This window comes from Nannobrachium achirus (assembly GCF_963921795.1).
Source record: "Nannobrachium achirus genome assembly, chromosome: 19".
NCBI lineage: Eukaryota > Metazoa > Chordata > Actinopteri > Myctophiformes > Myctophidae > Nannobrachium > Nannobrachium achirus.
Genome location: NC_137826.1, coordinates 28,353,897 through 28,367,323, shown reverse-complemented (window position 1 = coordinate 28,367,323; position 13,427 = coordinate 28,353,897). Strand labels below are relative to the sequence as shown.

At 43.5% G+C, this 13,427-nt stretch overlaps 1 protein-coding gene across 1 annotated transcript in view; it reads left to right on the top strand.

The window, feature by feature from the left end:
* The window catches only part of fam222ba (family with sequence similarity 222 member Ba), a 39,342-nt gene extending 26,599 nt beyond the window's left edge, over nucleotides 1–12,743 (top strand). Inside the window, exon 3 of the mRNA XM_080749825.1 lies at nucleotides 8,929–12,743. Coding sequence (XP_080605951.1) covers nucleotides 8,929–10,673 — 1,745 coding nt within the window. The 3' untranslated portion in view covers nucleotides 10,674–12,743. The remainder of the gene's footprint in view (nucleotides 1–8,928) is intronic.
* The last annotated feature ends 684 nt before the right edge of the window (nucleotides 12,744–13,427 follow it).

Below are 13,427 nucleotides of genomic sequence, written 5' to 3'. Positions count from 1 at the left end.
GATTTTTGTGACATTTGAAGAAAATATGTAGGAAAAGGAGCAAAAAGTGTGTTTTGGAGAAAATTCAAGATGGCGGAAAATCTATCATGGCGCAAATGGGCGTGGCCTATATGGGGAGATGCGTCATGACCCAAGGAATCCAGGGAAAAAATATTTTTAATTTTCCGACCTACGGTTCAAGAGTTACAGGCCAAAACGTAAAGTGGGGTGTTATGGCGCCACCATGCGGCCAAATGACACAATTATGTTTTATTTAATCCTTGAAATCATTATGAACCTCCTCTCCAAGTCTTGAAACTGTAGCCCCTATGGTTTGCGAGAGACAAATAATTGAATGTGAGTTTTTGCGATTCCCATTATAAGTCAATGGGGAAAATTAATTCACTAATAAATTAATATCAATTAAACTATTGAACCTTTCTCTTAGCAAGTTACTAGCCCACGATTCCCGAGTAAGCCGGTCGATTTGACATATGGCGCGAGTGTGTGGTGGCAAAACTGTGGGACTAGTAGCGTGCCGAAGTCAGGCTACAAGTCAGGCTACATACACACAGACAGACCCACAAAGCTACGTATAGGGAGCCTGTGTTTCACACAGCTCCAAAAATGTTGGGAATGTTTATTGAAAATATTTTGAACTAAATGTATGAAACAATAATTAAGGGAACCATTATAATGTGTCTGCGACCCACAAATGGGTCCGGACCCAGTGCTTGGGAACCAGTGCTTTAGTGTGAGATGAGCATTAACACAAGATTACTGATACTGATGAGTAACTTGTTAAGTTACAGCGTTATTGCCATTAAAAAGTAATCCGTTACGTTACTGCATTACTCACTGAGAAAAGTAAGTTGTTAGTTTACTTTTCCATTATCGACCATTAAAACCCACCTGCGAGGACGTTTGGTAAACATAAAATAGAGTGCAGCCTACTCGGAGTGTTGTGGAGCTGTCAGCTGTGTGTGGCTGCATGCAGCTTCAACATGGATAATGTAATGACGTTGATCTATCCTTTCACCAGTAAATCCAAAAATAGTGTGAATCCTTCCACAGCCTTACTAAAGGGCTTCTCTCAAGCCCTGCCATGTTGTGCGTGACTGTAAATTAATGTAAACAAGACATGTGCACAAATAAGTTCTCCTTATGTCACCAATAGATGGCCGTGTAACCCGCTGTTACACTAAAATTCGTAACCTGTCGTAAACTGTAAAATGACTACGCAACCACCACAGACTGCAACACATTTCTGGTCTGTCACCCTTTTCTGTGTTAAAAGGGAGGGCCCTGCATGCATGCCTCCTCAGGCTCCTCTGACAGAGAAGAGCTCATTCATTCAGGAAACAGCGCAAATGTGTCAGATGGATTATTTTTCCTTTGTGGCAACAGAAAGAACAGCGAATTATAGGTCTTAATAAGTAACGCCATTATTTTTGGAAAATGTAACTGGTAATGAAACTACTAAATTGCAAAAATAACTTGTTAAGTTACTCTGTTATCCCCAAACCTAACACTGTTAGGTAACGCCATTAGTTATAACGCCGTTACACCCAACACTGCTGATGACTACTGACATCCTTGGCAAATGGAATCATGTTAATGCTTATAGCATTGTCATTGGGATGCACAATTAATCTGTATCGAACCGATATCAAAGTAATATATCGCTTTTAGCCAATGTTTTATTTTATATTATTTATGTTTGAATGTGAAGCTGAAAAAACATTTGGTGATGATGAAGACTGCACATTCAAGTAAAAAAGACTACATTTTAATTGTTTGAACTAATATGTGAATCAGTATGCCTATTAAATCAGGTAATAAGAATGCACTGTTTTTAGAAGTCTGCATCTGTACCCAGAAAATCACAGTTACTGTATAACAGGTGCAAGGTAAACCCTACTGGAAACTTGTCTTGCAATATCAGTATTGATATCGGTCGATTTGCCCATGAAATTAATCAGAAATCTACCAAAATGTCAATATATTTGTAATGATTAGTAGTGTTGCTGCACTTTACAAAACCATTAACTATTGGTATGCTAATATTAGCCTGGCATGGCCAGACTAATATCACTGTGTAGATATTAGTGTGGAATCTCTGTATGGAAAGAAAGCCTCTGGTGAGAGCCACCCATATTTGCATACTGGGCACTGATTGGTCCCTCACAACTTCGGAAGGATTCAGTTCAAAGCTTGTTGGATGCGTGAATTTGAGGACATTAAGCACATAAAACCTTTCCGGGTTTCGGGCCTAAAGTATTGTTCGGGCCGGTCCCAGCCTCGGGCCGGCCCAGTTAAGGCCAGGCTTTAATTTTCAGGCCAGTCGAGAACTCTAATTGTGCCTTTTTGAAAATCTAGTTTGAAAGTATCATATGTGTTATTTATGTATATATTTATTATTTACACTACGTTATGCGTGAACATTTATTTACATGAGCATCAGTGACTGGTCCTAAGCCCAGCCTCATACAGTAGATGGCTAGAGGAATTATCCTGTATCTCATCTTCTGTCTTGCCTAATCTCCCCTCCACTGTGGAAACTCAGTTCCCAGCCTGACCCACTTCTGCAGTTTTCTTTTTTTTTAGTTATAAAATGTTCTCTCTAACTCATCAAGACTGTAATTTCAGAATCACAGTAATCAGTCTACCCCCAGGAGATCAGCGAGTGTGAGGAAGTGTGCTAAGTGCCAGCGTCTATTGGCTCACCCAGGGAGGCCAGTGACATGGGATGGCACAGCCATCAGCTAGTCCTATTGAGTGTACCATACAACGGCACTTTGATTCAAGGTTTTTCTTTCCCACCTGACATTTTGTTTCGTTGACTGGACGTGAATCACACAGCACAGCAGCCCCCCCCCCACACATCCATCCCACATTAGTTGCTTCCCGCTGGTGCCTCGTTCCCCCCTCATTCTCAACACAGTGGCTCTCCTTTGTATCTGCTCTTGAAAGTATTAAAAGCAGGCACTGTATTGCATCAAAAGCCGTAGGGGGATGTATTTCATTTGCACAGTATCATTTTTATCAGAGCGCCACAGCAAAACTAAACTAAACTATGATAAAATCCATATGTCCTCGGGTCACCTCCCTCTCTGCTTTTTGTCCAGTCACTGTGACTCATCCCCAGGACTTCTACAATCCTATGCATGTTGCTGTGTCATGGCCATCTGTCCCTTGAAGGTCTACCAAACAGTGGCCCTTCCCTTGTGCACATGCTGCAGACCTCATCCTCCCTCTTCAAGTGTTTACTTAACTCTGAAGGGGAACACACACCGGCTGCAGACAGGCTGTGGACATTTTTCAACGCCTGGAAATAGAACAGTGGTGTATCGGGCGGCGGGCGAGGCGTTAACGCTCGCCTGCGCACGTCTGACGCCGCCGGCGTGGGTATGGTCATTGAAAATAATGGGGGCGGCTGTTTTGATGTGCGCCGCCCGCAGCTGGTGCGTGTTCCCCTTAAGAGTGTAAGTTATAGTTAGATTAACTCAGAAGGCATTATTGATTGATTGATTGATTGATTGATTGATTACTTAATTAACAGTTTGCAAAAAGTTCAGTGGTACAGTCAGTTATACAATAAATCCTTGTGTTATCCTAAAAGGATAACACAAAAAGCCCTGCAGGCTTGTTTCCATTGTGCTGTATTCAATTCATCAAGACATAAAGACATACAATACTATACAAGAAATCATGAATACTAGGAGCAAAGAAAGTATATTTACAGAAAAACAGTGGGGGGTAATTTCTTTTGGCATGCTAGGCCTAGGTCCAATTGCAAATTGTAGAGAGGTGCTCTTTTATGGTGGTTTTGAAGGAGGGTAGGGAGTCACACTTTTTAATGACTGGTATTACAATGAAAGGATAATTTAAACGGCTCATAAGAGATGTACGTATGTGTCTGCTTTTAGGTGAGATTCATGGACTAGTAATCATGTGAAATCCTTATTCACTAGACTTGACATTCCCAAAGGAAGAAAAGGGCTTAGGGCAAGGAGTTCACATAATTAGCTTCAATTTGTATTTCCCATATGTGCCTCGAGAAGAGCGCTATCCTTGCAGCTATCCGATCTTGTCTCTTGTGCAGTTTCCTCTCACTCCGTTCTCACCCGGAGCTCCAGATCGCCTTGCTTTGCTCTACCTCCTCACCTCGGGGTGGATATGTGCACAGGAGGAGAGTCATTTAAAGTTACGAGCTTGCAGGTCGCTGTCAGAGGCAAGGCCGGGGCCGCTGCTTTATTTATCATGGGGGGTGGGGGGTGTTTAACAGATGATGACTGTGAAATTGTGAGGGCTGCTGAAGGAATGGATCAGCTACACAACAAAATACTCGAGCACAGAAAAAGTTTGTCCTCTGGGCATGAAGATAGAAGTACCTGGAAGTGGCCCTTAGTGCTGTGTGGAGACATGAAGCATTTACTAATAGCACTTTCTTGCCTATTTAAGTGAGCGCAGCTGGGGCACATTACCGATCTTCATTTATTTATTTACAGTAGATACAGTACATACTTAAATACTGTACATTAATCTTATGGCCCTACTGATGAATTGGCTAGCTTACCTTTCCTGTCTCCTATTTTATTCTCAATCTGTTGGGGTTTCCTGCACTGCTGTGTGGAAAGGGTTCTGCTCAGGCAGTATGAAAGGCTGCAGAAAGGGGGCACAGGTGCCCTTTTGTATAAATCTGAAATCACACGTCTAATTTGACACTGAAGTCTCAGATCCAATCTCCTGCCCCTGTGTGAAAAGTGTCATTACGAGCAGCTTGAAGCTACTGGCACCCACTGTTTAACCGTCTAAGCTCTGTTTTCTTCTTCTTCTTCCTTTAAGTCAAGAATAGCCTATCTACAAGCGCTCAACGCGTTGTAACGCAATGCACGGTCTATGAGTGATCTTGTAGATCACAATGTTTGGAAAGATAATCACCTATAATGACCAGTAAGACTCCCTAAATCAGGAGATAAGCGACCGTCAGGTCGCATACACAAACTTTAGAAGGCAATGGTAGCCAATCACAAGGGAATATGGGAAATGGGACAGATACATGTTGATGACATGATTTTAGAGATGCTGTGTACCGCTTTGCGTGATTTTAGGGCAAAATCTGTAGGAGCAGTGTCCAAAAATGTGTTTTGCAAGAATCGGCCTCATGGTGGCGCTAGAAGAGTGCCATGTGAGAAACGAGGGGTGGAGATTGTGGTTTGGCAGTCACAGAGTGTGTGTGCAAAATTTGGCATGGATAGGGGCAACGGTGGCGGAGATATGAATAGGGCAAAAGTGTGACGTGACGTGTGATGGACAGACTGACAGACAGACAAACTGACAGCCGGTGGAGGTTTTGATAGTAAACCCCGACCTGACGGTCGCAACTAGGGTGAAAATGGTTAAACTGTGTCCGGTGAAAAGTTGGTTTAATAAGAGAAGCCTGCCAGCTGTGGGGTAATTAACGCGTGGCCAGACTGTTTCAACTCCCAGGGAACATGCTCAGCCAGAGATGTAAGAGATGATGTGTTTATTTCCACCAGCATACTACACTAGCAGCCCCCCCTTCCAACCTCACTTTCTTCCTCATTAACCCTCCCTTGATGCTGTTGATGCAGGCTGCAGGTGCAGGTTCGAAATACTAATAAGCTGCACATGTTTCGTAAAAGCTAGTGTGCTCAATTTAAGAGCATTCAGTGTTCTAAAATAGTACACCAGTTATAATAACAGGTAAAATGTATTCAGTGTGGAAAGAAACTACTCTAAAACAGGTAATTTACAAAACATGAATTGATTGATGATTTTACCAGCTTGCAAAGCTGGTCTACAGATCGTCAGCCACCTAGGTGCCACAGTATGCTAACATTTTTTTGCAAAACAAGGGTGAATGTATATATTATTAGATTTCACGTTACTTTCTCCTGCAGCATTCTCTGTGAAGTCATCACCTCACCAAGCTTGTATAAAAGGACTGTCATTTCTTGTTTATTGACAAAGATTAAATGCATATACAATAAAGTAACATATATTTGTACATATCTGTGAAAAGGATAAAACACCTTTCTATTGTTGTCCTTTGAGTGCAGTGTAACTGACTGCCATTTCTCTTCTTTTTGGGGGGGTGGGGGGGGGGGGTGTTTGCAGAGACACAAAGAAAAATATGATCAACATATGTAAGATAACAAAGAACAACATGGGTTGTCTACAAGGAACTTGTTACAATTAACTTAATGGTGGTTATACCTAGCTGCTGTTCAGCTATCTCTTTATGGGGGACCTTAACAATGGAGCTATAGGGACCAAGGCTTCTTTCTTGCTCGAAATTACACTACTCTTGCTTTACACTGCACTTGGTGGCTGATTTTTCTCTCAATTTAACTGTGCATTTCTTTTCCTCAGTCCCTTTGTGTGTGCAAAAATACAGTTTCCCTATCATTTCACGTTTAGAATTAACAACGCCCTTCCCAATGTTCAGCTTTTACGAAAAGCACATAACTCTGGACTTGATTTCACTTCTAATCATAGATTCATAAATCTTATGATTCATTGTTTCTGCCATGATGGATTTTCTGCTAAACCAAGCTTGGTCCATATCACTGAAAGACTAATGGTCCATTCATTTTCTTCTCAAACTCATTAAATTAACTGGTAAATTTATCATGTGACCTACTTGTATTAGCGGCACATTGTGTAGTGCTTTGCTTTAGTTTGCTTGGTTCGATTTTGGAATATCAATCCGTTAAGGAATGAACAGGGAGTAAAGCCTGCGAAATCTGTTCATGTTGGTCTTGAAAAATGTTATCGATCACTTGATAATTCAGAAGTGCTGTGCTTTCATTAGTCAGTCACTGGTGTGTACTAATTCCCTGCTACTGTGTATTCCAGATCACTTTTCTAATTTTGTGTGAATCTCGAATCCTCTTGTCCCACAAAGCCCACACCTGGACAGGTTGTCACTTAAATCTGTCAGAGACTTAAAGCCAGAGATAACCCTTCTAATTGATTTTCATCTCAGATGTCAAGACTAAAGACAGAGTCATCTGAGAGAGTAGTGGAGCGAGGACATAATCTCATAATTACATGTGTACAATGTTATTTTTATTATCGAATAAGAAGAATAATCTGCCTTTTAATCATAGCAATATCTGGCCCTTCTTATGTTCAAACGGCTGGGTTTTTATTCGATCTGCCTCGATGTCATTGGATGTGACAATGCCATTTACAATCAGGCCATTAATCATTACCTGCCTTTGACAGGTGAAGTCCATCCTCTTGTTTGCATGTGTGTCTGTGTGTGTGTGTGCCTGCCCTGCATGCACGCGCACATGTTCATTTGTCTGTGTTTGCTTACCCCGGCATTTATTCCGGGGCAGGCATTAGGCCTCTGTGATGGAGAGTGTTGGCCCAGACCCCTGCATTAATGAGGCTGCCATCAGCAGGCTGAGCAGTTAGTCACAGCGGCCCCCTGTGTGACACCCCATACCGGCCCCTCTCATTGCTACCCATTGTTTTCCTGCTCGCAAATAAAGAGGGAATTAATTAGTCGGTTGGCACAACTCCTAGCGTCACAGTGTCAGCACTGACAGAGCTCTGTGCCTCGTCCCTGCAGCTCGGACTGCCCGCTGTGACGCTCGGCAACGACATTCACATCCACACAGTTCTGCTAGCGTTGCTTGACATTTCAGGATATCACACCCTAACAAAACAGACAGCTCGGCACGCTGTAACCACTAACCACGACCTCTGCTTCGAATGAAGCGATGACGTTTACCCCTCTTCAAATACACTCAAAACGGTGTGCTAAATGTTGTCCAATAACCTGATCAGGGCTCCTTCCCACTCGTCGTGCGGTGTCCATGCCTGTCAGTCCTAAAGCTGTGCAGTCTTAAGTAGGTCAGGCTTTGGCCAGGGTGACAATGGCAGTGAGACCTATAGGCGAAAGAGAGAGGAAGGCAGGGAGAAGAGCCCGTCCTCAGCTCCTATCACAATGGCTAAAGGCAGCAGCCTCTCTAAACCAATTATCACTGACTTTTATCGTATTACCAGAGAAAATGGTCCAACCGTGCTTTTGATTGAAACATGCAATCCCATCCACCCAGAGTTAAAGCAAGGACGTTATGCACACTGGCACATTAGCCCTGCACCTGCGTAATCATGTCACACTCATTTTTAGGCAAGCTAATACACGCTCCCCCCTCTCTTTATCTCGACCTCACATAATTCATATAAAGACATGATTACTGTGGCATTGTTAAATATAGCTGTAGTGCTGTAGAGCAGGTGTAACAGGCCATGGAGGTGTTTCCACAGATCAGAGAGGCTGCTGCTGTGTCTGATTACTTGTCTGCTGTCATGGAGCTCTGCTCTCTGCCTGTCTTTTCTCTTCCCTCTCTTTCTATCTCTCTTCCCCACAGCAGCCACAGGGGATCATCCGTGCCTCACTCACTCTTTGTTTAGTCTGTGATTCAGTAGCAGGCAGTCCAACTCCCTCCCCAATGAATGGAATTGTTACCCCTTAATGCTACGTCTATGTAAATTATGACCACTAAGAGGCTACGACCTCAAAAGTCACTGACGCTGCTGCTGCAGAGCTGGAACATAAATCGGAATGGGCTGCTTGCAACATTTCCGTTAACGGTGTTAAAAATCCCTCTGTCCGTGCAAGACGGGCGCTGTCGTGTGTGTTGTTGGCTTTTCTGTTTTTGGGGGGAGGAGAAATGCCGGATTGTGGAACATGAGAACCAAGTCCAAATCAGGTTCCTTTCTGCTGCTCAGATTACCACTGATCTGCTCTTTTGACAGGAAAATCTGCCATGTTGTCTTTTACCTAGATTAACTTGTCCCTCATTGTGCTTCCTCCTCTCCCCTGTTCTGTTCTGTTCTGTTCTTCCTCCTCCTGCCTTCTCTCTCTCTCTCTCTCTCTCTCTACTGTCCTGTCTGCCACCCCAGGGGACACCACACAAAGGATGAGATCCGCTCAGTTTCCAACCCCTGCAGAATTGGATGCTTATGCTAAGAAGGTTGCCAACAACCCCCTCACCATCAAAATCTTCCCCAATAGCGTCAAGGTCCCCCAGAGGAACCACGTGCGTCGCACAGTCAACGGGCTTGACACGTCAGGCCAGCGCTACAGCCCTTATCCTCCGTCTCAGGCCAGTGCCAAGGCCGGCCTCCTCGCCGTCATCAAGGTTCCCATGGTCAAGGGCATCCTCAAGGATTTTGACGGCACCCGGGCCCGCTTGCACCCCGAGGTCATCATGAACCCCCTGACAGCGCCCTACCAAGTGGCTTCAACCAGCACTTTAAACCTCCACCAACAGCCTCCCCAGGGCCTCACCCGGCCCCAGCAGAACATACCCCCCCAGCCACAGGTTCACCCCTCCCAGACTCTACAGATGCACCCTCAGCAGCAGCAGGGTCTCAGACACCCTCCCCCCATGGCCCAGCACCCCCAGGGCCCACCTAGACCCCAGACTCTATCTCAGCCCCCTGCCCTGAGCCACCCTCAGGGCCTCCCTGCGGTCATGATCCAACAGCAGCAGCAACTGCCTCCTGGCCTGCAGGGGGGCAGGAAGCTGCCAGATAGCGATGTTCCGCCTAATGTTACCGTCTCTACCTCAACCATTCCGCTGTCTATGGCCGCCGGCCTGCACCAGGGCCGGCAGGCTGATCTGAGCACAATTGTGCATCAGATTAACCAGTTCTGCCAAGCTCGGGCCCAGGGTGCTGGAGCCACCTCCATGTGCGAGGGCCAAATCGCCAACCCCAGCCCCATCAGTCGCAACTTGCTCATCAGCGCTTGCTCCAGGGTTTCCATGCACAGCAACCCCGCCACCCCCGGGTTCCCACCACCCAACTGTATTATCGGACCCCCAGAGAAGGCCACTGTCCCGGGGGGCTGCATGGCTGCCATGAACTGCTTGCCCGCCTACCACAATGATATCACGCAACAGCACCACCTCCAACAGCATCTACATCAGCACCAGAATCATCACCACCAACAACAACAACAACAACAACAACACCACCAACAACACCAACAACAACAACAACAACAACAACAACAACCACATCAACACAACACGCAACAAACACAGAAATTGTGTTCTTGGAATCAGCACCCGTTGGCTCACCTACAACACATTCAAAATGGTGGGAGCCACTCATGCAAACAGCCTCCCCGGGATCCAGGCTTCCCTTGTAATGGGATGGGCTATCCCCCAGAGGTGTGTGTGGGCCAGCCTTACCCCCTCAAACCTCCTATAGATAAGCCCACCCCATCTCCTCCTGTCAACAACAACGGCATGCCTGGCCACATGGCCCACTACACCAATGGCCACTACTTTCAGTCCCACGTTTGGAACAGCAGCATTCTGCCCACGCCCAACAGCGACAGCTCCGGGTCTCAGGACCTGGCCATGCCATTCCACGGTGGAGGCCCCGGGGGGGCCACCACTATAGACTGCGGGCCCCCTGGAGGGCCCCACTACAGGCTAGGGACAGGCTCCGCCTCCTCCGCCCAGACTAATCTGATGCAAACGGCAGATTACTTGGGCGGGGACTTCCAGACGCCCTACTTCCGAGATCAGAATCTTGCATTGATGGGCAAGATGCACAGGCCGCCCATGAGCAGGGCAGGTCCAGAGGTTGGGGATGGTAGAGTGGCTCTCATCCAGCACCCAGGGTACAGATAAGCTATGGCCTTGTCTACACAACAGTTATCAAATAAACCTTTGTTTAGTCTTAAGAAAGGAAACGTGAAATACAAATTGAATTGATAAACAAAATGTCCCTTAATGTAAAAGAGGATAAATTAATATATTTAATGAAAAGCGGTAGTTTGGTTTTTTTCTGATCCATTTTCTTTACACAGTCAATCTTGCAAGTGATCAATTTATGTTTTCTTTTGTTTGTTTTAAATGAGTGCTTTGAAAAGGCACTTTAGGGAACTTTTCTTACAAGTGTGATTGCTGCAGTTCCTGACTACGCCATCTTACTTATCTAGCAGTGTGCCTGGATCTTAAATGATCCTGAGTTATTTCTACTTCAGACTTGTGTGTAGATTACCGTTATGCATAAAAGACAGATAACAAACAGGATCCGAAGGATCTTTTTGTCTTTACAGGGTCTCGTCAGGAATTCTTGGCTCTGACTATTGTTATTATTATTTTTATCAGGCAGATTTTCCTTTTAGTGTTTACACTCAAATATCTAATAGTGACTTCAAGATTAAACACAATCATAACAATTTCCTCTTGAAGCCACATCAGGAGAGAGGGTGAGTAATGATGTGTTCAGTGCGCAGCCACCCGACACTGAACGCTACACAGTACAGCTGGAGAAGCGTATGGTATGCACATGTACAAAGAGGCTTTGTTCTTTTGAATTGTAATTATTTATATGTATGATAGGACTGTTTCTGAATCAGGTCACTGTTCAAGGTTCCTCTCTGTCATTTAAGGAAGTATGTAATCAGGTTGTCTTGTACATAGTCTAATTATCTAGATCCAGCAGGGGATGGACAACTGTCCTACTCAAAATGCTGCATTGAATTCAGGTGTCTGTAATAACCCTTTTTCTTCAATACTAGTGAGGTTTGGCAACATGATTGTGTGAAATGCTTTATTTTAGTGCAAAAGAAAGTATTGAAATATTAATTCTGACACCTTAAATGGCCAAAGTCAGGTTAACAAGGACATACTGTTTTTGAAGATGTGCCATGATTATGTTGGTTTCCTATTTTCCGATCATTTCTGTTACCCGACAAAAATATATATTACTTGAATTGTTGATATTTTCTGTTTGGCGGGTATTGAAGGGTGTTGGTTGGACAAAACTAATTTCTGGAGCAGAATAAATAGAAGTGTTACTAATGACAATTAGAACCTGACTATTAACCAAACCAGAGTTTTGATCCACCTTTTAGTCAAAATCACAGGATTAACTGAATTATGTTGTTGTATTCGCTACTGATTCTGATGTGAAGTGTGCTTGAAAAGACCAAATTGATCACTTGCAAGGAGGTACACAAAGGACTTTTAAGTTAAAGTGGAAGCGGCAAATGCATTGTTTATTTTATTGTACACTGGCTTACCTACTAGACTACTGTAACTTTAAAGTGTAATGATTGTGTATGAATGTTACCTACTGATGTGGGTGGAGTTGAGATACGTATGCGTATGTATGTTTGTGTGAGTGTGTACACACTGATGCCCATGTTCTGTCCACATCCTTCCCTAACACCCCTTAAGAAGCCTTAAGTATTTGGTCCTTGGCCTTTCCTTTTGAAAATGAGCATGGTTTTAATGAAAACCCCAAATAATAATAATGAAAGAAAAATGGTAAGGATACATATAAACAGTAATTTCTGGTTTCTTATTTTGTCTTTATTTGAGAATTATCTTTTTCTGAATAGAAAGCAATTCCTTAGAGATTCGTTCTTATGGAGCGCAACAAATGGAGTAATATTTTGTAATTATATATTTTAGAGAAATGTGTAGTCACTGGGCTGTAACATTTCCCCCTCCCCCAGGTTTCAAAGCTTCAGTTTGCAATTGTGACTATTTAAAATACTTGATTTGCTTGTTATTTAAATCTTATTTTCTTTTTTTGTTTCTTGTACTATTGCTGTGAAATGGAAGAAGGTCCATAAGCCTTTCTTTTGTGTCATTCTGAACGACAGATAAGAGGCAAGAGAGTGAGAGTTGTGCTACTCTTTTTTGTAATATTGTAATAATAAAATAAAGTTCTAATTTATGCTTTGATATGAGTTCCACTTTGATGCCTAATTGTCTCATTTGGTGTGACTACTACAATTTTGAGGCATTTCCAATTTTCAATACTTATACAGTACTTCTGCTCCACTACATCTCAGAGGTAAATGTGGTACTTTTACTTTTATTATTGGAAAACTTTAGTTACTACTTACTTCGTAGATTTAGGTTATTATTACAAGCCCACATGTTGCAAAGCTTTACTTTGATACAGGACTTTAACTTGTAAGAGAGTATTTCTGCATTGTGGTATTGAAATATATATTTTTTAATGTGAGTACTTCTTCCATCACTGCTTTTTGGGGACAGCACTGATTTAAATGCAATTTCACAGTGGTCACTGACTAAAAGGAGCTAATTTTGAAAGATTTCATCTGACCTCTGCTATTCGTCGCGGTTGAATCTTGGATAAATAGCTTTTGTACTGTTAACCTGTGTTCAACTGGATAGAAACACAAATCTTGTTAAAAATCTCTACTGAAGAATGTCCCCTAATCACAAATCTAAAGGAAATATTATGTATAAGTGTGTTGCTAAAAAAGTAAAGTACATTTTATTTATAAAGCAGTTTAAAAACCAGGTTGACCAAAGTGTTGTAAAGGCCCCCTCCCCGCCTTCTCCGTGCCACATACTGCATAGGGCTGACAGCCAGTGCATGAGGTAGTAATTGCACCC